Source organism: Notechis scutatus, chromosome 5 (genome assembly GCF_049901735.1).
Source record: "Notechis scutatus isolate UNSWTSFEM ecotype Mainland chromosome 5, rNotScu1.2, whole genome shotgun sequence".
Classification (NCBI taxonomy): Eukaryota; Metazoa; Chordata; class Lepidosauria; order Squamata; family Elapidae; genus Notechis; species Notechis scutatus.
This window is the reverse complement of record NC_142013.1, coordinates 81441453-81465760: the sequence shown is the minus strand read 5'-3', so window position 1 is coordinate 81465760 and position 24308 is coordinate 81441453. Positions and strand designations below refer to the sequence as shown.

At 36.3% G+C, this 24308-nt stretch overlaps 1 protein-coding gene across 3 annotated transcripts in view; it reads left to right on the top strand.

The window, feature by feature from the left end:
* Positions 1-613: 613 nt before the first annotated feature.
* Positions 614-24308, top strand: part of TSGA10 (testis specific 10) — a 52751-nt gene continuing 29056 nt past the window's right edge. For 2 of the 3 annotated variants that reach the window (XM_087967145.1, XM_026666816.2), the window contains exons 1-12: positions 631-981; positions 3746-3865; positions 6257-6472; positions 7554-7619; positions 13326-13499; positions 14229-14384; positions 18456-18629; positions 18753-18830; positions 20493-20644; positions 21103-21218; positions 22291-22445; positions 24214-24269. In XM_087967145.1, the coding sequence (XP_087823271.1) occupies positions 925-981; positions 3746-3865; positions 6257-6472; positions 7554-7619; positions 13326-13499; positions 14229-14384; positions 18456-18629; positions 18753-18830; positions 20493-20644; positions 21103-21218; positions 22291-22445; positions 24214-24269 (1520 nt within the window). In that variant the 5' untranslated portion in view covers positions 631-924. Of the gene's footprint in view, positions 982-3745; positions 3866-6256; positions 6473-7553; positions 7620-13325; positions 13500-14228; positions 14385-18455; positions 18630-18752; positions 18831-20492; positions 20645-21102; positions 21219-22290; positions 22446-24213; positions 24270-24308 lie in introns of all 3 variants that reach the window. The other variant, XM_026666814.2, reaches the window with a different exon arrangement.

Sequence of the window (24308 nt, the reverse complement as noted above, 5' to 3'; positions counted from 1 at the left end):
GGAAAATAGGAGTAGTATTGGGTTGGTTCGGCCGCCTTTAGCCATTCTAGTCATTCTCCTTAGTCGTTCTCAGTGTTCTCTTTCCCTAGTAATAGCACTCAGTATACCTTCAAATGACCATCACGGTCCTTGATAATTTCGTAACAACCCATAAATAAATTAATACATCCTAGGTTCTTGGGAATAACTCGATGCGCATGAAGTCCAAGCCCAACTAAAGAGCTGGCACCTGTTCTGCACATTGTTGTGTATATGACAATAATACTAATCATAATAACTGGTCTCCGCCGCCAGGACCTTCCACCCGTCCAAGGCTCTTAACAGTTGACCAAGGAATGCGCACCCCCGACTGGGCGCTCAATGGAATTTTGGGGATCGGCCGCCCGTTCCCGAAGTCGTCGCGAGGTGTTTAAAGCACGAGCGGCGGTTGAAGCGGCGGAAGCGCGCCGCGCGTGCGCCCATGAAAGGGCGGGGTGAGGTCAAAAGCGGAGCATTACTCGGCCGGCTTGAGTGTCACAGGTATCGGAAGCGCAAGGGGCGGGGGTGGGGGTGGGTTACCAGGCGACGCCGAGGAGTCGAGAGGAGACATTATTGTGGCAAACCGGTAGGGGGCAGCGCGTCCGGGGAAGCAGGCGGCGTCCCTAGCAGAAGCCCCGTGGGGGCCGAGGCCGCTTGTGCCTACCTGCCTGCCTGCCTGCCTGCCTGCCTGCCTGGAGGGGAGGAGAACTAGTTGGCTGCCCTTGCCGAACAGTTGCGGGGCGGGTGGGCGCGGAGTATCGGTCTGGTTGCTCATTGGCCTGTCTGGCTTGAGAGGGAAAAGGAGGCGAGGTAGCGGGTAAAGCCGAGAAGGGAGTTGAGGAACCCGGGAAGGCATGAGAAAAGGCAGGCAGTACGCTTTCTGGCGCTCACAGTTTAGCTGCCGTCATGACCTCTAGGAAAGTCCCTGGGCAGAGGAGGAAAAAACCAGAAATTCTCGCAAAGGTACAGAGAGTCCGTAGGGTATAAGGATAAGGAAGGCAGCCTTCTGGCAGAGGTATTTAGCAACTTTGGGGTTAATTGCATAGGGTGAGAGGGAGTCGAGAAACAACTCTTCTGAAATGGGGGTTTCAGGTAATTTTTATGAAGGTTGAGGGGTGATGTGGTCATCATTCCCAGTTTCTGTTAACTTCCAAGAGGAAAGTTACAAATAAACAAATTTATTGTCTTTAGAAGTTTATGTACAGTATGTGTAAGCTGGTCCTCAGAAGAAAATGTATAGATGCAAAGAGTTAATTATATGTTTTAGAAAAAATGAAAGGCTGGAATTTCATGTTGCAAACAGAACAATTCTCCCAATTTGGCCATGTTGTCTGAATTCTTCATTGTTCTTTTATTTATTTTTTTAAAAAAACTATCAATAAGTTTTACAGTTCAGGTATAGATTTTTCCTTCTATTATGGTATCATTTTTTTATCTGCTTCCATGTTTGATAAATCCATGATAGATTCCAAATCCTAGTGATGTAGCCAAGAACACATGCACTTTTAAAACAGCAATTAATTTGGAAGGGATAAACCTGTTTTTAAAAAAATATCCTTGGCATATGTGGGAAATATCTCAGCTTTTTGATACATACAGCCACCCATTTCACTATGGTGATTCTGAGCGGCTGACAACACAAGCAACAAACAACAAAAGTAGAATACATGACCAGTCCACTTGGGTCACTGTTAGATTCATTATTTAAAAGCATGTTAATATTTCCTTCTGAGAGTCCTCATAAGTAGTTATAAATTACATTTCCTTGTGTAGTTCATTTCTGTTATTGTTTTAAAAAAAAAAACTTCCTAGGAAGATAAGTTTTCCCATGTCCAATTCACTTGTCCCCAGTACATTGAAACAGCTGTCACTGTGTTACTTCCATGTCTTGGTTTCATTTGACATTTTTAGAAAGTAGGGGAGCTGTGGGACAGAATTGTTGGCTCATAGAATTGGATAACCACAATATCATGTGACTTAGTCTTTTAGTGGTTGACTGGATTGTTCTGCTGTTTGATAATTTAGTTCCATGGAAATTAATTTTAAATAAGCACAGAAGGGCTTTGGATTGCATTTGGATTGAAATGCTATCACAGATTTTTTTTTTAAATCAAAACCCAAAGTTAGTGGGCTCCCAAAACTAACACAAGCACCCTTGGCTTTTAGGTAACACAAGCACATACTGGGTAGTACTTACAGTTCCTTCTTACACACTTCCCCAAGTCTACTAGTACTCTTAACTATTAGTAATAGCCTACTACAATTTGTGAGCCCTACTACCAAAGAATGGTATTTCTATCTATTAGCCCTAGGCTATCAGTTGCTTTATTAATTCCACAAAGTAACAGAAATCACCTCCTGTCTCATTCCCAGAACAACTCCAATGCACCAATTACACCACCACAACACCTACCTGCTTTTCTACTTATTGCTGAGAAGCTGGACTGGCTAGGGAAAGGTCTTAAAGGGACAAGGCACCATCAGCCCAGCTGCTAGCTAATTTTCAGGCAGCCTCTCACAAATATCCCTGATATTTCTTTTTAAATGTAAAATTTGCTATTATTGATGATTAATTTATATTTTATTTTTTTATACTAGTCTTGAGTTTTTAATTCACATTTAATAGTTCTATTATTTAACCACTTTTAAAGAAATATCACAGAATAATTGTCCTCTTATACAGTGCAATATTAAGTGCATGTATTGGAATAAATGCCAGTCAAATGATTTTTTCATATACCATATTTGCATTTATGCTAAACCCATTCTGAATAATTTTGGGTAGATCTTGCTTACAATTACTCATGCTCCAATCACCTCCAGTTTGGACTACTGCAGTGCACTGCATGGGGCTTCCCTTGAAGAGTATCCTGAAGCTTCACTGCTACAGAATGCAGAAGTGTGGGCCATTATGTGCATTCCTAAAACAGCAGATGTTATATCTCTGTTCTGAGAGCTATATTGGTTGCCAGTGTATTTATTTATTAAATTTATATGCTACCCATCTCATTCTGAAAACTGGGCAGCATATATAATTAAATAAAGTTTGTTTTTTTAGTCCAGTTCAATGTGCTGGTTTTAACCTTTAAATCCCTTTATGGCATATGACCATGAGGGAACACCTCTTCCCAGTTACATCAGCTGCCCCACTACATTTGATGGGTCCCAGAAGATATACCTTCTCTGCCCACCTTATAGAATGTTCTCTCCGAAATTACATTTTTCTTATTATTTTGTAACTTGCCTCATTTACATAATGCTTTCTGACAAACTAGTAGCATTTTGTCTGGCTTAAAACAGTAGCTTTTTCTCAAGATTCCACATATGTCCCCAAACTTAAAGGTTTATCATGATCTTTGTCAGTCTTCCACAGTATTGTTCCTTCCAGATATGCTGAATTACATTCCTACAATTCTATAACCAAGTTGAAAAAAAGCTAATGACTGTTACTGAATTACTAATAAAAATGTTGACAGACTGTCCTGTTTGAATCCTCCCTTCAGTATGGTACAAAATAAGTAGTACTTAAGCATGTTTTTTTCAAAAATTTCTGAATCCATTTAATACAGTCCCTATTGAACCCTGTCAATTTTATTTTCAAGTAAAGTTTAATAAATTAGGCTAAATGTATTTTCATCTGGCAGTAATACACAGCTTGCATCTTTTAGCTAAACGTAGCAATACATATCACAAATTTAGAATGAAGTTATTTTTAATTGTTTTATAGAGAATTACAACAAGAGAAGAGCTTGCATTAAGAGGTCCATTTACTGAAAGTGACAGAACTTCAAAATCTGAAGACTGCTTTAAAAACAAAGATAAAATAATCCAGGAACTGCAATTAGAGGTGTTGTTATATATTTATACTACTTTGTAACTACCATATATGGAATAAATGCCTACTGATATCATTTAATTAGATTACTGTAAAGTGAGAAAATGGTTTTATATTCTCCATAGAGACAAAGGGACAAGATCATGGCCTAGGATCAGTGATGACATTTTATCATTATGACTTAGTACCTCTTATACTAATGGTCTCTTACTGTGTGTCTCCAGAAGAGTCAGCTCACTTACTTATGGATACTATAGAGAGAAGCTAACCGCCTAGATGTATCAAGACTGTTTAGCTCTTGTCAGTCTGAATTCAGACCTCATGGCAAAACAAGGTTGATAAGTTTATTTAGGAAAAGATAAAGATTGTGCTTATCACTAAGAAAGTAAGTGTCAAACCTGATTAGGTTGTTGATTACAAGATTGCCTATATGCAAATGGAATAATAGCTACAACAGGAATTTATATTATTATTAGATGATATATCATTTATTGTGTTCTGAGTGTTCTTAAGCCTAACAGTATTAGTACCTCTCTTAATGTGATGTCTTCACTAGGCCATAGATAATTTTCAGATATCCTGCGGTTACTAGAGAGTTTAGTATGTCATCTGAGTAGAAGCCTATGTTCAACTATTTTAGTTCTGGAAAGAAGATACCAAATTTGGTATACATTTAGTAGGGCAGAATTTAAAAACCATATTCTCATTTAGAGTCCACATTTATAACTATAGTTACCATGCATCTTACAGCATAACTGAACTTGTTAATAATAAAACATAGTTTTGAAGTTCTTGGAGAAAAATCAGTGTAAATCAAATGGTTTTCTGGGAGAAAATTTGGTAGAATTTAAATACTTCCTGCTTATTATGCAGGATAAATTTTCATGTTCCTTTATTTTGTGCTAATTAATTTAGGTGACCCTGCTTTTTAACATAGAAATCAAATGTAGCTTAAACCTACACTCATCTTCGTAGTGTTTTTCCCACAGGTGCAGGATCCACTAGCTTGAACCTTCAGTATCTCTCCAAAGTAGGTTTTCTAAATAGTTTAGTATATAATGTTGGCAAGAATTTATTACTTAGATATTTTTTTCAAATCTTAACACTAAACCTAGTTTTGCTACTTTTAGTCTGTTTGTCTTTGCCGCTTCATAAATGACAGATGACCCATATTATCCCAAAATAAAAACTGCTTACTGCTGAGACCTCTGAGGTGTCCAGTAAAGATTCAGAATGTGACAAGAGACATAGAAAAAAAATCAATGATATTGAGCCTTAATCTAGAGAATTAAAACCATTCTATCACTAGATAAATGTGAATTGTATTCATATTATAAATAATCTCATCTATTCCTTTCAGAACAAAGTAGAGAACAAGCTATGGAGATCAGATAGTTTGGTCTAAATTTTGAGTTCCAGAATACAAATGGAAGTAAACTCTGTTCGTTAAAATATATCTTTGAACATTTCAATTAATTTACCCATTAACCTAGTGTAATACATTGGTGTCTAACTTCAGAAAATTTAATTCTGACCATAGCCCAATTCTGAAAACTCATTTTTTTACTTAGGGCTATATGTGGCATTTTTGTTATCTCATAAATCAATATTGTGAAGCTTTCCCCACATTTCCCACTTTATGGTTTAGCTTAAATAGCTATTTATGATACTAGTTCTATGTGGATTTGAAAATGGAGTGTTATTCAACCTATCTCATCCCACCTCACATTTCCTACACTGAAAGCTTGCTTAGGGTTTTTTACAGGGAACAAAATTAGAGAATTTAATTTAGTCTAGGTTATTTCACAAGTACCAGTAGAAAATGACCTGAATTGGTTTTCTAGCCTATGTATACAGCATGAACTGAACTCTTCTTACTTCATCAACTTCCAGGCTTTGGGTTTAAGTAAGTATTTTGTTCTCCCCCCATCTCCCGATGCAAACAGCAGTGGGTTGCAAAATTGTAGTGTAATTCCATCAGTGTAGTTTTAATTGAGAATGTATAGGAAAAAATGATATGTTGATAGCCAGGCAGGATTCTCTTATATCAGCAACTTAGTTGTTTGCCAAATAGTGAGGTATTTTTTCTTCTTTGTATTTGGAGGGGCTAAGGAGAGTTTTGTTTTAGCAAGAGGGTAAGCTAGTAGCCAAATTGTATTTTGTATCCTCTGTGGTTGATTGGTTAGAGGGAACACAGATTTGTTCATGCCTTTCCTTGCCTGTTTTCAGTGTTTTGTATTCAGCAACAATCAAAATAATCCCATAGTTGATGGATGACTCAAAATGCTCTATAGACATTAATAAGTGGAAATAATGGCATGTGCAAAGTCTTACTTTATCCAATATATTAATACATTTGTTTCTGTGATAAAAGAAATATAAAAAATGTGTTTGTCTCACCAGATTGAACATCTAAAAACAAAAAACCTTGATTTGGAGAAGCATGTTAAGAAAATACTTAATAGTAAAGAGAAAGTAACAACCCAAGTGGACAGTTTGACCAGTGAGAATGAATACCTTTGTAAAGAACTTGCTCATGTAGATAAGATAGCTGAACAACTGGAAAAAGAAAGAGAGTTTGTACTTGATAGTGCTGGCCAGGAACTTTCAGAAGCCAAGGTACTTGATTTATTACATGAAATGTTTTATACATGCAGTGCAATTATAGTACATGTTACATTGTTAGTTTTAACAAGTGGAGAAACTGGAAGAAAAAATGCAATAAACAGAACATTACAGGTAATCTTCGACATATCCATTCATTCAGTGACCATTCAAAGTTATGTAAGTGCTGAAAAAATCATGTTATAACAGGTTCTCAAGGTTCCAGCTGTAGAACTTAGAAGTGCTCCTGTGTAATCACGAGCAAGGCACTCAACTGCCTAGTTCACAATTATAGTGTCGCAACAAGTCACATCACATGAACCCCATTTGCAGACTTCCCTGCCAGCTTTCCACAAGCAAAATCAATGGGAAGCCAGCAGGGAAGATTGCAAATCACTCCATTAAGTTGTTCCTGCCACATTTTCTCCTGAGGAGTTCTATACAGAATGCAAGATTCCAATTTTTTTTTACTCTATATCACTGCCTGTCCACTGTCCCACCTACATTCCCCAGCATTTATCTGTGCCCCTCACTAGCACATATGCCGTCATCACACTTGCCTACACTCCTTGCTGGCACTCCCATGGCCTCTGATGACCTACCCTCAACCTCCTCCACCAATCTGGTTGTAGATCACACTAATCCATTCCCATTCAGCATTACATGCTTGTGGTATCTCCTACTCCCGCCATACTCCTTACCTGATTCCCACCTTTTCCTGGGTTACAACAGCAACTGGGATTGCCATTGCTAAGTGATGTGATTGCATTATGTATGTTATTACTACATCATTTAGACATGTCAATCCTGGTCCTAAGTGCTCTCATAAACAGAGAGTATCTGTATTGTTTTAATTACATTGTAAGATTATTGTATTCATGATTTAAGATCATGCATAGTTTTATATGGAGTGATTGTTTTTCAGTGAAAGGTATGTAAATATACAATTTCTGCAGGATGAGGGAAATGAGTCCATTATTTCTATCTTTCCTATATATCTGGTATTTCACATCTCATGTTGCTATTTCAGCTTATCTTATGGAATAATTGAAATACATTATTGTCATGTAAATACTTAAATATGTTTTCTTTCTAGTCTCAGATTAAATGCCAACAAAATACTATTAAAAAATTGGAACATACGGTCAGCGTTCTTAAATCTGTAAGTTTTTCATATCTTTCCTTTGCTAATATATATTATTTCAGGTATTTTAAAATGGATACTTATTTTACTTGACTTTTAAATTGTTTCATTAAAAAAGTTTAGGATACTATGTATACCTATGAATATTATAGACTCATAAGCACAAACTCCACAATAACTAACTAAAGAGAATTAAATTACCTCATGAACATATAGATGTCAACTATAAATATGATATAATAGTAGAAATGCTAAAAGACCAGATACAAGAAAATACAAGAAAAACACCATAGCACTGAATAAAATAAAAATAGGGGCAAAGATCTAAAATCAGGATGGTCAATCTTTTTGGTTTAAAATCAGGCCAGACTTTACATTGGTGTATCAGGGACTTTAGTGCCAATAGAAATTGTCAACTGTTAAAAGCATTTAAAATTATTTCTGATTCTGGATCACTGAAGTTTCTTGGTGAACTTTAAGGGTAGCCTTGTGTAGAATGAATTGTAATACAGTAATCCAAATGAGAAATGAGAAGGGTATAAGTGACTTGATTCAGTGCATCCAGATTGGACTGCAGCTAACACCAGCTCAAATTGAATGAAGACATCCATCTAGGAACTGGGTGTCCAAGAGGAACTCCAGATTCCAAGACTGGTCTTGCTGGAAGAACATGAAAGAATGAAATATGAAAGTAACACAACATGGGCAACATAATGGATGATATACATCTTAACCAATTTATACAAGTAATAATGTCTCTGTTCAAAACTTTCTATTTTATGACCCTTATGGCTTTCTAGAAAATTTTCCTAGGAAATTCATATGACAGAATAGAACAGAACAGAATAGAAAACTTTACAGGATTAGGTTAACAACTCTTAATGGCCTTTTGGCAATGTTGTTACAGTGGGCTGTAGCACTTAGATCATCAGAGATGAGAACTCCAAGGTCCTTGACAGAGTGAGAGTTGTCTACAAGATCTTGTCTGTCCAGCTTGTATTTTATTTTTTATTTTTCTTGCCAATATGTAAGACAGAGCATTTGTTTGTTGAGATTTGAAGTTGCCACTTGTTCGACCATTCTGACACATAGTCAAGGTCTTTTTGAAGAGTAGCCATAACATCCTGGCTAATCTTACTGGAGAGAAGTGCCATCTATAAAACATTTTGTATAAATTTTCTTTATATGCAGTGGACATTGTTAGTTTATAGTTTCTGCCCCACAACTTTTGCTCTTTATCCAATTCTATAGAGTGCCCAAAGTTTTTAACCCACACTATCATGGTTTCCTTTACTTGCTCTTCTTCCATTCTAATACTCAATAAATAATTATAGAATTTTTAAATTAGTTTCTCCTCAGGTCCTGTTAAAATTTGATCCAGTTCTGTTGGTTCTTTATGAAAACCATATATTTTAGCATCTTTTTGATATCTAGTTTGTATTTGTACATACGGCCACCTTGTTAAGTCTATCCCTTGTCTATTCAATTCCTGCAAGAAGAATTTTATGGGAAACTTCATGAGAAAATTGCAGAATTAGACTATGAAAATATTTGCGTAATAGGAGACTTTAATGCAATTACAAACATAAAACTGGACTACAGAAGCAGTAAAACAAACAAAAAGGCATGGAAAATTTTACCAAAGACTTTCTTTAAATTGATGGATGAAATGAGCATTCAAGAAATATGGAGAGAAAGAAATCCTAAGAAAAACCAATATACATACTATTCGAATAGATATCAATCTTGGTCAAGAATAGATTCGGCTTGGATATCATCAGAATTAAGTAGCAATGTAGAAGAAATAGAAATAGAATATAATATATGGGCAGACCATAACCCAGTTAGGATCAAATGGAAAGGATACAAGGAGAAAGTGAAACAAATGTTGAATCAATCTATACTAAAAGACAAAGAATTATACAGATAACAGAAAAAGAAATGACATTCTTCTTCAAAGAAAATAGAAAAGAAGAGACCTAACTACAAAACGTAGATACAGCTAAGGCATACTTTTGAGGATTAGCTATAGCTTATACAGGAAGGAAAAATAAGGAAAAGAAACATCAAAAAACACTGGAGGGAGGGTATAATAAACTTGAATTTGGAATTAAACTGGAATTGCAGAAAAAGCCATAAGAAAAGAATCTCAAAAATCAAATGGAAATAATAAAACACAAATTGAGTTTACTCGAAAAAGAATTGGCACAGAAAATAAGAGTATAAAACAAAACTTCTTTGAAAATGCTAATAAACCAGGAAGATGGTTGCATTTAAATTTTAAAAAACAGATATAAATTTGATAGATGAGAAAGGTACAGTACAGCATCAAAACAACAAGAACAACAAAGTAATAATTCAGAATTACTATGAAAACTTATATGACCAAGAGGAAATATCAAAGGACAAAACAAAATGATACCTGGAAGAGGCAAGGTTGCCTAAAATCCCAGAACAAATAAGATCTCCATTAAATGAAAGGATAACAATGTTGAATTAACAGAAGCAATTAAGAGACAGAAGAAGAATAAAACACCAGACCAGATGGCTTATCTGTGGAATTTTATAAACAATTACAAGATACTCTGGGTCCATTACTGCTGGAAGTTTATAATGAAGCTAAGATACCAAAATCCTGGATGGAAGCAAACATTATCCTTATACCAAAAGAAGATGCAGACCTATTGCAGATTAAAAATTATACCATGTTTCTCACAAAATAAGGCCGGGCCTTAGTTTTTTTGACCCCTGAAAAACGGTTAGACCGTCTTTTCGGGGTGACTTAATTTCCTCCCCACCTAGAGCGGCCCATATGCACGTACCTTGCCGCGAGGCCGCTTCTATCGGCCAATGAAAGCTCCCGAAGGCAGAGTCCCCAGCTGCTTCGGGCGTGGCGTGGCTGCCCATGTCCCCTCGCCATTATGCAGTCTCTTTTGGGCCATGGAAGCTCCCCAAGTGAAGTCACCAACCACTTCGATCGGCCGGTAGAAGCGGCCTCGGGTGAGTGCACACACACACTCCCCTCGCCGCAAGGCCGCTTCTATCGGCCAATGAAAGCTCCCGAAGGCAGAGTCCCCAGCTGCTTCGGGGCATGGCGAGGCTGCCCATGTCCCTCGCCATTAGGCAGTCTCTTTTGGGCGATGGAAGCTCCCCAAATGCAGTCATCAGCCACTTGGATCGGCCGGTAGAAGCGTCCTCGGGCGAGCGCACACACACACTCCCCTCACCACGAGGCTGCTTCTATCGGCCGACGAAAGCTCCCCGAAGGCAGAGTCCCCAGCCGCTTCAGGGCGTGGTGTGGCTGCCCATGTCCCCTCGCCTTTAGGCAGTCTCTTTCGGGTGATGGAAGCTCCCCAAGTGCGGTCACCAGGCACTTGATTGGCCGGTAGAAGCGGCCTCAGGGCGAGCGCACACACACACACCCTCGCTGCAAGGCCACTTCTATCGGCCGGCGAAAGCTTCCCAAAGGCAGAGTCCCCAGGTGCTTCAGGGCAAGACATGGCTGCCTGTGTCCCCTCGCCATTAGGCAGTCTCTTTCGGGCGATGGAAGCTCCCCAAGTACAGTTACCAGCCACTGCGTTTGCCCGAGGCCGCTTCTACCGGCCAATCGAAGTGGCTGGTGACTGCACTGGGGAACTTCCATCGCCCGAAAGAGACTGCCTAAAGCGAGGGACACTGCGCAGCCACGCCACGCCCTGAAGCGGCTGGGACTCTGCCTTCGGGAGCTTTCATCAGCCGATAGAAGCAGTCTCGCGGCGAGGGAGTGTGTGTGTGCGTTCACCTCGAGGCTGCTTCTACTGGCGATCGAAGTGGCTGGTGACTGCACTTGGGAGCTTCCATCGCCCGAAAGAGACTGCCTAAAGGCGAGGGGACATGGGCAGCCACGCCATGCCCTGAAGTGGCTGGGGACTCTGCCTTCGGAGAGCTTCTATTGGCTATCGGGGTATTCCTGCAGGGCACTCCTAAAGGCAAGTTTTCTCCCCACCCACCCCGGCCCTTCCCCCCCATTTCTCTTCACCTTGTGTAGTTCTACGAAACGATGTGAGAAATGGCGGGGAAATGCATGGTTTAAATAGGCCTAAATTTTGGGGTTGGGGCTTAATTTCACCTCATGCCTAGAAATCATGCTGGGCCTTCCTCTTGGTGGAGGCCGTATTGTTGGAGAAACACGGTAGACTTATATCACTTTTAAATATGGAGTATAAAAATTTACATATCAATAATAGCTGAAAGATTGAAGAGATTCCTGTATGAATTTATACATTTAGACCAAAATGGATTTTTGTCTAATAGACAAATTAAAAACAACATGAGAATAATTTTGAACACATTGGAATATTATGAAGCACATCCCGAAAAACAAATGGCGCTGATCTTTTTAGATGCGCAGAAAGCTTTTGATAATGTAAATTGGCGATTCATGATACTGCAGCTAAAATATATGGAATTTGGCAGGGAAATTTATCAACATGATTAAGGCCATATACACTAAGCAGATGGCAAAAGTATTTGTAAATGGGGACATAACAGAGAACATTAATATTAAAAAAGGCACAAGGCAAGGATGTCCATTGTCCCCTTTACTATTTATTTTGACTCTGGAAGTGCTGAATAGAAATATCCGCCAAGATATAGAAATAAAAGGCATGGAGATAAAAAAGGAAACGTACAAATTACAAACTTTCGGAGATTATTTGGTTTTTGTTATAGAGGACACGAGAAACAGGACCCAAATTAATAAAGAAAATAGAAGATTACGGTGATGTGGCAGGACTGAAAATAAAACCTTACTGAGAAACAGAAAGAAGATTTAATGGAAAAGATAGACATTCAGATAGTAAAAAAAGTAAAATATTTAGGAATTTATCTTTCAGCAAGATGTGTAACCATAAAAAAACATAATTCTTTAAAATTAATACAGCATACTAAACTGGATTTGGAAAAGTGGAAAAACATGCAACTATCACTGTTAGGAGGAATAGCCACCATTAAAATCTTACCAAGACTGTTATACTTATTCCAAACAATTCTAATAAAGCTGGAAAAGAAATACTTTGAAGAATTATATAGAACAGTATCAAAATTTATTTAGCAAGGTAGAAAGGCAAGAATAAGTTTAAAATTACTACAAGACTCTACTGATAGAGGAGGCTTTGGGTTGCCAAACTGGAAATTATACTACCAGGCAGCTGCTCTTACTTGGTTAAAAGAATGGATAACTCTGAGACATAGATGACTATTAACATTGGAGGGACATGATTTGCAACTGGGGTGGCATGCCTTCCTATGGTATAGGGAAAAATAAAACACACAAATATTTTCAAGGACATATTAGAAATGCTTTGTTTTCAGTATGGGCAAAAATCACGGAGAAACAATATTTGAAAATATCAGTCTGGCTCTCCATGATGGAGGCACTGACATACCCAAATGTGATGGATAAAATCGTAAAATATAAGGAATATTTTGAATGAGAAGGGGGAATTAAAAAATGATTCTGTTAACTTTTTAGATTAAATGATGTTCATTATTTAACATTCAATGGAATTTGTTTTTTTCTCTTTCTTTACTTAACAAATTCATAGATAATTTTTTTCAGAAAAAATATAATATGACAACTTTGAATTAAAAGTCAATAAAATATTTACATTCTTATACAGATAATTTCTATAAAACTTCAAACATGGGAATTAGTAATTGTGTTTTTTCACATGCACATAAAAGGCGGCCCTGGATGTTGAAAAGTCAGACGAAAAGCTCAACAATTTTGTAAAAACTATAGAAGAGGAGAAAGATTATTATAAATCTGAAGCAGAAAAGTTGAAGAAGATGTATCGAAGTACAAGTCCTAAGCGCAGCCCATCTTGTTCTATTTCAAAGATTTCCTCCCCAATGCAGGTATATATTTTCATTTTTTGAAAATACAGAATGTATGCATTTAATTTTTATTGTTTAACTATATTGAAATTATAAGATTTCAAAATTAAACAGATCTTATTCTCCAATGAATTTATATAATAATGTAAAGTCTTCCAGCTGACTTGAAATTTGGTAAGTGAAGGATATCTATATTGTTTTCTTGGCAACACTATTGATATGGTTTGTCACTGCCTTTTTGAGACATAATTTTTAAATTTGCTTCTTCAATTTATTGTATAACTATGGAAGTCTCTGATGGCATAGCCATATCAGACACTCCTTAGCTTCCAGTTTCCATTCTAGTATGTACAAAATTTAGCTATCCTACTTACCTAAGTAGTTAGAACTTACCTTACCTCTTTAATCATAGTTGCCTCTATTGCAAGGATTCATTTGTGATGGTTTAGCAAGTGAATTGTGCTAATAGGAACTGGAAGAAATACATGTTTGCTCATTTTTCTTTTATGATAAATAAGTAAGATATATATTTCAAATCATCTATTTAAAGCATATGCTTACTTATGGTAAAATAATAACATTATGAAACTGATAAAAATGTTCAAATAGTTTGAAATTTAGAATATTGCAAATTAAATTTATGTAGAGTTCTCCCTTCCAAAAAAGAAATAATTTCAAAATGTTAATATAGAATCTTGCAATAAATTTAAATATTTGAAAATGGGCATTTTATCTCCATTAAACATTTAGGGAAATCACTGTGATAAAGAATATCTACAAATTTTGGTAGAACGTGATGAGTTTAAGACAATGCTGGAAAAATATCAACGTCATATAACAGAACTCCAGGGGAATATCAAAGTTCTCATGGCAGAAAGAGATAAAGCTGTTTGTCTTTATGATCAGGTAATTTTTGGATAAAGCATTTTGGTAAAAACAATTTTTGATATAGTACAAGAGAGTATATAAGTTCCAATGTATTATTTTAGTTTTAGTTTACTTTATTGTAATTACACCTCGTACAATGAAATTAAATACCATTTTCAGTGTAGAGTATGACTGAAAATAAACACACACATCCTTCACATTCTATATAATGAATTGAAAACTCATGATATTGCATTAATATTGCACTATACAGTAGAATTCAATAGTTACTGTCCTGGGATAAAAGCTGTTTTTCAGCCTATTTGTCCTTGTTTTTATTGTTCTGTACCGTAATAGATGGTAATAGTTCAAAAAAAGGGTGCCCAGGATGAGATGGATCTTTGAGAATGTTTTGAACTTTCTTAAGGCAGCGGGAGCTATAAAGCTCTTCCAAAGAGGGGAGAGGGCAACCAATGATCTTCTGGGTAATGACGTTAACCCTCTGGAGTGCTCTCTTATCTGCCACTGTGCAATTGGCAAACCATACAGAGGTGCAGTAAGTTAAGATACTCTCTATGGTGCAGCGGTAGAAAGTCACCAGCAGTTTTTCATTCAGTTGTTGTTTTCTGAGAAGTCTCAGGTAGTATAATCTCTGCTGGGTCCTTTTGACCAGTGCTGCAATGTGAGCACCCCAGGTCAGGTCCTCTTTTATGATAACACCCAGAAACTTAAAACTGGCCACTTGCTCCACTCGGTCTCCATTGATAACGAAGGGCTGGATGTCTGATCTGTTCCTTCTATAGTCCACTATAAGCTCCTTGGTCTTATTGGTGTTGAGGACCAAGTTATTGTCTACACACCATGAAAGCAACCGGTCTACCTCATCTCCGTAGGCAGACTCATCCCCCCTGGAGATAAGTCCCACCACTGTTATATCATCTGCAAATTTAGTAATAGTATTACTAGCGTGAGTGGGAATGCAGTCATGCATATAAAGAGTATACAGGTGAAATTCAAAAAATTAGAATATCGTGCAAAAGTTCATTTATTTCAGTAATGCAACTTCAAAGGTGAAACTAATATATGAGATAGACTCATTACATGCAAAGCAAGATAGTTCAAGCCGTGATTTGTCATAATTGAGATGATTATGGCTTACAGCTCATGAAAACCCCAAATCCACAATCTCAGAAAATTAGAATATTGTGAAAAGGTTCAATATTCTAGGCTCAAAGTGTCCCACTCTACTCAGCTAATTAAGCCATAACACCTGCAAAAGCTTCCTGGGCCTTTAAATGGTCTCTCAGTCTGGTTCGGTAGGAATCACAATCATGGGAAAGACTGCTGACCTGACAGTTGTGCAGAAAACCATCATTGACACCCTCCATAAGGAGGGAAAGCCTCAAAAGGCAATTGCAAAAGAAGTTGGATGTTCCCAAAGTGCTGTATCAAAGCACATTAATAGAAAGTTATGTGGAAGGGAAAAGTGGAATAAAAAGGTGCACAAGCAGCAGGGATGACCACAGCCCGGAGAGGGTTGTCAGGAAAAGGCCATTAAAAAGTGTTGGGGACTTTCACAAGGAGTGGACTGAGGCAGTGCATCAAGAGCCACCACACACAGACGGATCCTGGACATGGGCTTCAAATGTCATATTCCTCTTGTCAAGCCGCTCCTGAACAACAAACAACGTCAGAAGCGTCTTACCTGGGCTAAAGAAAAACAGAACTGGTCTGTTGCTCAGTGGTCCAAAGTCCTCTTTTCTGATGAGAGCAACTTTTGCATCTCATTTGGAAACCAAGGACCTAGAGTCTGAAGGAAGAACGGAGAGGCACACACTGCAAGATGCTTGAAGTCCAGTGAGACGTTTCCACAGTCTGTGTTGATTTGGGGAGCCATGTCATCTGCTGGTGTTGGTCCACTGTGCTTCATTAAGTCTAGGATCAGTGCAGCCGTCTACCAGGAGATTTTGGAGCACTTCATGCTTCCTTCCACAGACGAGCTTTATGGGGATGCTGACTTCATTTGGCACCTGCCCACACTGCCAAAAGCACCAAAACCTGGTTCAATGACCATGGGATTACTGTGCTTGATTGGCCAGCAAACTCGCCTGACCTGAACCCCATAGAGAATCTATGGGGCATTGCCAAGAGAAAGATGAGAGACATGAGACTGAACAATGCAGAAGAGCTGAAGGCCGCTATTGAAGCATCCTGGTCTTCCACAACACCTCAGCAGTGCCACAAGCTGATAGCTTCCATGCCATGCCGCATTGAGGCAGTCATTGCTGCAAAAGGGGCCCAAACCAAGTACTGAGTACATATGCATGCTTATACTTTTCAGAGGTCTGATATTGTTCTATGTACAATCCTTGTTTTATTGATTGCATGTAATATTCTAATTTTCTGAGATTGTGGATTTGGGGTTTTCATGAGCTGTAAGCCATAATCATCACAATTATGACAAATCACGGCTTGAACTATCTTGCTTTGCATGTAATGAGTCTATCTCATATATTAGTTTCACCTTTTAAGTTGCATTACTGAAATAAATGAACTTTTGCACAATATTCTAAATTTTTGAGTTTCACCTGTAAAGTAAGGGACTTAACACACAACCCTGTGGCGTACCAGTGTTAAGAATAAGGGCTGAAGAGGTATGATTACCTAATCTGACTGTCTGAGACAGGAAATCCATAATCCAAAGGCAGATTGAATAAGAAAGTGCAAGGTCCAGTAGTTTAGACACTAGTCTGTGTGGAAGAATTGTGTTAAATGCAGAACTAAAATCTACAAAAAGTGTCCTCACATAGCCTCCCCACTATAATATAACATTATAAAATGTCTTCTGAGTATTTAGGATAATCTTAAAAAACCTTATAGGTATTGCCTTCCCCTAAGATAGATAGTATTATAAGTTGGAATTTTCAATAACTTTTCCTACATTTTGGAATCCCTGTCTGAAGATATCTCTGTAGCTTTATATTTTAATCAATTTATTAAAGAATTTTTAACAGTTGAAAAAGCAGTTTCTTCTAGTCTTGAAGATTTGATATCTTTTTTGTATAAAGAAAACAAGTTTTGTAAATTACATTGCTTCTTTTAGAGTTTTACCTCCATATTTGTCTTGTATGAGGATGTATAGTACTACGTGCATTGCTGATAAGGAAATGATTTATCAGTTTGAAAGTGAAAGATACAGTGAATCATAATAAATTCACAGAAGTTATCTGTTTCCTATGATCTTATGTAGAAACCCTAGGAAGATCAAAATTTAATAAATAAAATATATTTTAAGATAATGTTTATTTTATTTATCAACTTTTTCCACGGTGGCTAGTCGGATTATTTTTTTGAGAAGACTGTTATTAATAAATTAAAAGGGAAGTTCTCCATGAATTTGTATTTATCAACAGCTTATACTAAATAGTAGACTGTCTTTGAATATAGGTTTCATTATTTATTGTAACTGTCACTGATATTGTAGACCCATGTTATACCATCCTTTACCCTTTGGGTTTTGAGTATGAAGAATAAAACCAATTAGAAAAATTGCTGTAAGCACTTCCTATGCCAAGAGAAAGATAGAACAATACGTACACAAATGTTAAGACTAATGCTTCTTTCCCTGGTTTTAGGGAAACCAACTTATATCTTTCTTGTAGCAAACAACAGACCACGCAGTCCCAGTCTTTAGCTAATATGGTTATTTTTTATTAAACTTACATTTTATGTCATTTATTATATTATAGATAATATTTACATCATATATTTTGAATTTATGTAATTGCCTAATGTATGTTGTACACAATCAGCAGATGCCCTAGGTTATAAATCCTAGAAGGAAACAGATAATGCTGATGAACAGAGTTGTTGGTATATCTCTCCTTGCATCTCCTAAACTTGCTAGCCCTTGCTATGGCTGAAGTTGTTCTATTATTGTTATTGAAGAAAAAAATCAATTATTTCTTAATTGTGTACAAATTATGGAGAAGAGTTTTAGTTTTCATGTCAACCAACAAATGTCTAGGATCAGATCTGTTAATAAGTTAAATATACAGTAAATACTTAGCACAAATAGATTCATGCCTCAATATTAATTTTAAACACCAGGCACAGGAAGAAGTAAATCAACAAAGAAAAGAACTTATGAAAATCCCCAAAGCTTCTACAACTGCAGTGACTGTTCAGGCTGTTTTGAGACGTGTGGAAACAGAAAGGGATGCAGCCATTTCTGATTTTCGAAGGATGGCCGCTGAACGTGATAGCTTGAGAGAGAGGTTAAAGGTTTGACTTTTTATCCAAGCTCATTTAAGTATACGCATGTTATACCATATTCCCAAAGATTTAATCTACTAAATTAAAATTTGGCACACTGAAAAATAATTTAATGATTTTTGTTTGATATAGATTGCTCAAGACACTGCGTTGAATGAAAAGGCTCATCTAGAACAGAGAATTGAGGAACTGGAAATAAATATTCAAAGCGTAAGAAAACTCTTCTTGAAATATATTGATAAATGTTGACATCAGTAACTAAAATGTATGAATATAACAACATGATAAGATATATTGAAATTTTGCACAAATTTATTAATTATGACATGTAAACCAAGAGCTTTAAGCCAGTTTGTTCTAATGTTTCAGGCACTGGACTAGGAGTGGGGATGGGTCCAAGTTCTACTCTTGCCTTAGGCATGGAAACTGATTAGGCCACTCACTTTCAGCCTTGAGACATGGCAAACCACTTCCATTGTCAAGAAAAATATGTGTACTTACCTAGGCAATCATCAAGGGTCAAGACTAACATTAAAATGAGTGCCAGCAATTCTCAGGGTAGACTTGGCAGCTATGTAAACATTCAACAACTTGTATTTATATGAAAGAGGTATAAAAATTTAGCTACCATTGATTATTGTTATGTGGTTGAACTTGTGGATAATGTAGTTCAGACTGGAAAGAATCTCTTGGTCTTGGCAGTATATTGATTATATATTTATTCCTAATTCTGCAATTCACATATTGAGCATCCTACCAGAAAGGCAATTTTTTAAAGTGAAATTCTGAAGCTCAACAAATCTTTCTTCAGCTCCAAGAGGCATTCACTTCTTCTATTCTCTGTCATACTTCCCTTCTCTTTTGTGTGTAGCTTTGATTTCACCTTGCAGTTGTGTTTGTAAAAAAACTGTTCAAGAGATTTGGGGTAATTTTCTCTCCTGCATGAACTTTATCAGCAGTTACTATTATTGGAGATAAGCTAGTGTTTTCAACAAGGAGCTATTGACCATCAAGGAAGCCTTTCAGAATTGAAACCTTTCCCTCAGCTTCCATCCTGTCCTGAAAAATTTGCCTTCGCTCTAGTGAAACTTTGGAAGCTGTGTTCAGCAAAAATAGTATTATTTGCAGGCTTAGATTATCTTAGTGAAACTATTGACACTCCCCTTTCCTGAGAGCAGACAGAACTATGCTGGAATGACTGAATTGAGGAAAGAAATATTGCAACACCTGTCATGGGACTAGCTCAAAAGTCCTTATCTTATTTTCTGTGGCTTATATATTGCCATGCAAAGCCTCTTCCCTTCACATAAGGGCCTTGGAATAATTTGTTTGGAATTTATAATGATATGCCATATATGAAAAGCCTACATACCATCAACCCATTTAATTCCTTGTCATGGCTTGCTTTCTGAGTCTGTCTATCTGTGATTTCAACAAGTTTTACAGAATGATAGCTTGGATAATCATTTAATTTCTGTCAGAAATCCACAATTCACAGTAGATCTTTGGAGTACTCTTTTTCAACTCTTGGATGTGAAGTTCCACCTCTCTAGATATCATCTACAACTGATGGAGAAATTGAGGAACAAATGCTAGAAAAATACTTACACTGTTGTGGAAACTGCCAGCAGAATAATTGGCTAAATATTCTGCCCATGGTAGCCTATAGTAATTATTTTTCTAAGATAAATATTAGTCCCCTATGTTTATCATAAAAGCATACTCCAATTCTGATGGGAAGACTGCTTTTAGAGGAAATTTACTTTGTTACCTCAGAAAAAGACTTTTCCTTCTATAGAAAATTGGGAATGCAAAATTTGAAGTAATCAGATGAAAGTGAAATAACTCTAATTCTTAATGGTTCTTTATCAGCTTGACAATGAACGATTAGAACAAATATCAAAAATAGCACTGTTGAAGGATGCTATTGAATCTATAGAAAGGGAGATGAAAATATTGGCAAGAAGGGCATCAGATTCTGAAAGTGAACTTAACAGACAGAAAGCAACTAATGCTTCAATAAGGTAAAGAAAATAGATTTAAACAATCATATACATATGTTATTCATTTAATTTAGGCTTAGATGCAAACAGTTCTTTGCTTAATTTTTTTTCTGATCTAAAAATGTGATAATGTATGTATTTTACATTTTGTTAATTGTGGGAGCTCATTTAATAAATACTGTAGTTCTAAATATATAGGTGCCTGACTTTAATATTAAAGATGACTCTCTTTTAGACATTTGTGGCAATATACACTATCAATTTATAGCAAGATTCAGTCACCGTTCTGGTAGCAGATAGCCTAAATATATTATACTTTACAACAGCAATGTCTGAATGATACTGTAAACTACTAAAGTACCTTATGTCTGAAACTATTCTGTTGTAAACAATGATATCGTCATTATCACTAAGTTTTTAATTGGTACTGTTCATTTGGGTGCAAAGATTAATTTAAATGCCTTATTGTTAATTATCAGCATACTGAATGAAAAGATAGAACATAACTTTACAGAAGCAGAACGACAACTTTCAAAGAAAAAACATGAATTACAACTTACTCAAGAAAAAATTATGTGTTTGGATGAAAAAATTGGTATGTTTAAATAACATCTATAAATAAAACTTTTTTTTAGCTTTAAACATGTCACTTTTATTATATATGAATTGCAAATTCATTTACTTAGAATTTTGCTTTAAAACTCTTGAAATAACTCCTTTATTAATTCATTGTATGGATGGCCATAAATTTACTTTTAAGGAAATCAGAAATATATAGCAGCAGGCAGCTGAACCAGAAGTATATAAATAATAATTAGCATTTTGAATTGGGCTTAGAAAACATAATGATGTTTTGGAAAGCTCAGTGTTTCAGAAGCATCATTCTCCAAATCATACACAAAAATGGGTTGTCTGCCATTCTCAAGCTGATGTCTCATTCTTGCAAGACCTGGGGAAAACAAAAAGGTTTCTAAAGAATTGTGAGAATGGGATACCATCTTGCAGAAGAAACAGGAGGCCAGCTTACAAAAGGAATGTGACATTGCTTGGATAAAGAACATGAAGTCAGCTTAAGGAAGGTATGGCACATGCAGTTGATCGGGTACGTAGTCTGAGAACAGTGTGAGGTGGCAAAGGCCAGGGGTTTGGGGCTTGAGACAGCACTTCTCACTGGCAAAGGTGCTACAAGGGCTGAAGTAAAGGTCTGGGGATAGCTGGCTGAAATGGCATAGGGTTATGCATAGGTTGGTAGAGGAGATAGATGGAGCGGAGTTGTATTTGCAGTGGTAAATACAGGTGGATGGTCAAGTGCCTGAATTTTGATTGTGTGATGATGGGGGTGCTTCATTGCCTATAACTTTGAGCACAGGTTATAAGTACAATTGTAATCTCAAAAAGTTGCTGAATGAATGGTAATAGATTGAGGACTGCCTGTACCACCAAACCATAGCTTCCACACAAAAATTTTGGTTTCCTACAGAAGCATTCCTAGGGAAATGGAAACGTCAAAAAATTTCAAAATGGCAAGCGTGTGATTGAATTCTTTTATTACGGGCACAGAAACCATCTTGATGTCCCCCATCTCTCCCTGGCCAGGTGAAATACATGCTTCTGAACTTTGCTTGATCAGCCTGTTATATTAAATTGATTGATAAATTTATTTTCAGAACAACTTTCAAAAGAAAGCCTGGAGCATCAAGGACATATTTGTACTCTTAATGATACAATAACTGAGTTGGAAGCAGAAAAGGATTCTTTACAAGATCTTCTAGAAGATAAAAGAGAAAAAATTCTTACACTTGAAGAAAGTTTGGCTATTAAAGTAAGTTTTAATATGTGAATGCCTCTGTAGTTTTGATTAATACTGGGGGTTTTGTATGTTCATAGTTTTATGAATTTTATTTTTAGAATACCATTTTTCAAAGCATATATTATTAGTAGATCAATCAAAATAAAACAAATAACTCATTTTTAAAACTGTTTTAAACAACACAGTGATAATAGAAATTGGAACAATTATATTTGAATACTGCCGATTTAATACGCACGTTTATGAATTCACATTCTGATTATTGGTGACTTTTAGGATTGTTGAAAAATATATGTTAATATGTAAATTATATATACACATTTAAAACTTCTTGTAGATCCCAAAACATTATTAAGGATGTATTAAAAATGGAATACCTTTTCTTACAATAGTTTTTTTCTCGTTTTTTAAAAATGGCCATTCTCATTGCCAGGAATTTCTAGTTTTTATGCAACAGGTGGTATAATACTATTTGAACTCGGTAAATGTAAAATAAAACTGGTTAGTTATTGTACTATTAGAAAACATCCAAAATTTGCAGATTGGTTTAAAATTATCTTTGTAGTTGAAAATACCTAAAATCTTTATATACTACAACTTCAAGGCTACAAATTATTCAGATTGAGGTTTTCTCAGTGGCTGTGCCCAAAATAGAACTCTGGTTTTATTCCAGATGGAAAAAAAACCCATTACCTTCTGCCTGTTCTACCAATCTATTTCCAGCTATCTGCTGTTCAACAGAAATAAAACTATAATGTTTTGGCTGTTTAAAGTTTCAGATGAAACAAAATCTGTAGAGATTTTGCAGAGTGAGAAGGGCAAGGCCAATGTCATTTCCCTCCACTTCTTTCTCCAGATGACTTCTGTGTTCCTGTACTTCTTAATGTGCAGTCTCTTCTTTATCTATACTCAGCAAACATTGATGTCGCAATACTGCATATTCCACTGGATTATCGGTCCCCAATCTTTTCAGGACTTTTCTTCCAGTCACTCTCAGTTGTTGTTGATGTCCAGTTCAGTATATATCACTGATCCACTTGACCAGGGGTGGGATTCAATCGGTGTTACTACCGGTTCGGTCAGAGTGCGTTTTGCCCTATCGATTTTTATTGACTGCTTTCTAGTATGATTTGATTGCTTATTGTACCTTATGACTATTATTAAGTGTTGTACCTTATGATTCTTGACAAATGTATATTTTCTTTTACGTCCACTGACAGCATATGGACCAAGACAAATTCCTTGTGTGTCCAATCACACTTGGCCAATAAAGAATTCTATTCTAAACAATTTCAGAGGACAGGATAATTTAATTCAAAGATTTTTTCTGTTCAAGTTGAACAGAAACACTATTATAAATAGGGGGCAAATAAGAGATCCATGGTTTTGATGTGTTTGGGACTATATCAAAAGATGAAGGATTAAAAACTTACCTGTGATAAGATGTTGATCCACATTGCCCCTTTCTACATTATTTTGGATATGGCAGCTAACTTTATGTGATAAATGTCATGTTTTGCTGAATGGTAAATGACAGTACTTCTTGAATCTGGTTCTGTTTGAAATAATCGTTTTTTTTTCTTTTCAAATCAGCTACATATGATTCTAATTTATTAAGTCCATAATTGTGGAAAAGTATCTGCTCTGTAAAAATCTACATAATATTGTACTCTTAGTCTTATAAATGTTAAAAAATGTTTTTAATTAAAAGAAATCTGGGTTTTTGTTTGTTTCATTCATCTGTTTATTAACTAAAGAGAAATTTTAATTTATTTTCAAGGAGAAGACAATTTCAGATCTGAAAGGTATTCTTTCTGACATGGAACATTCATCAAAGTAAGATTCAGAATTCTAAATTTAGATTTTCCACTTAAA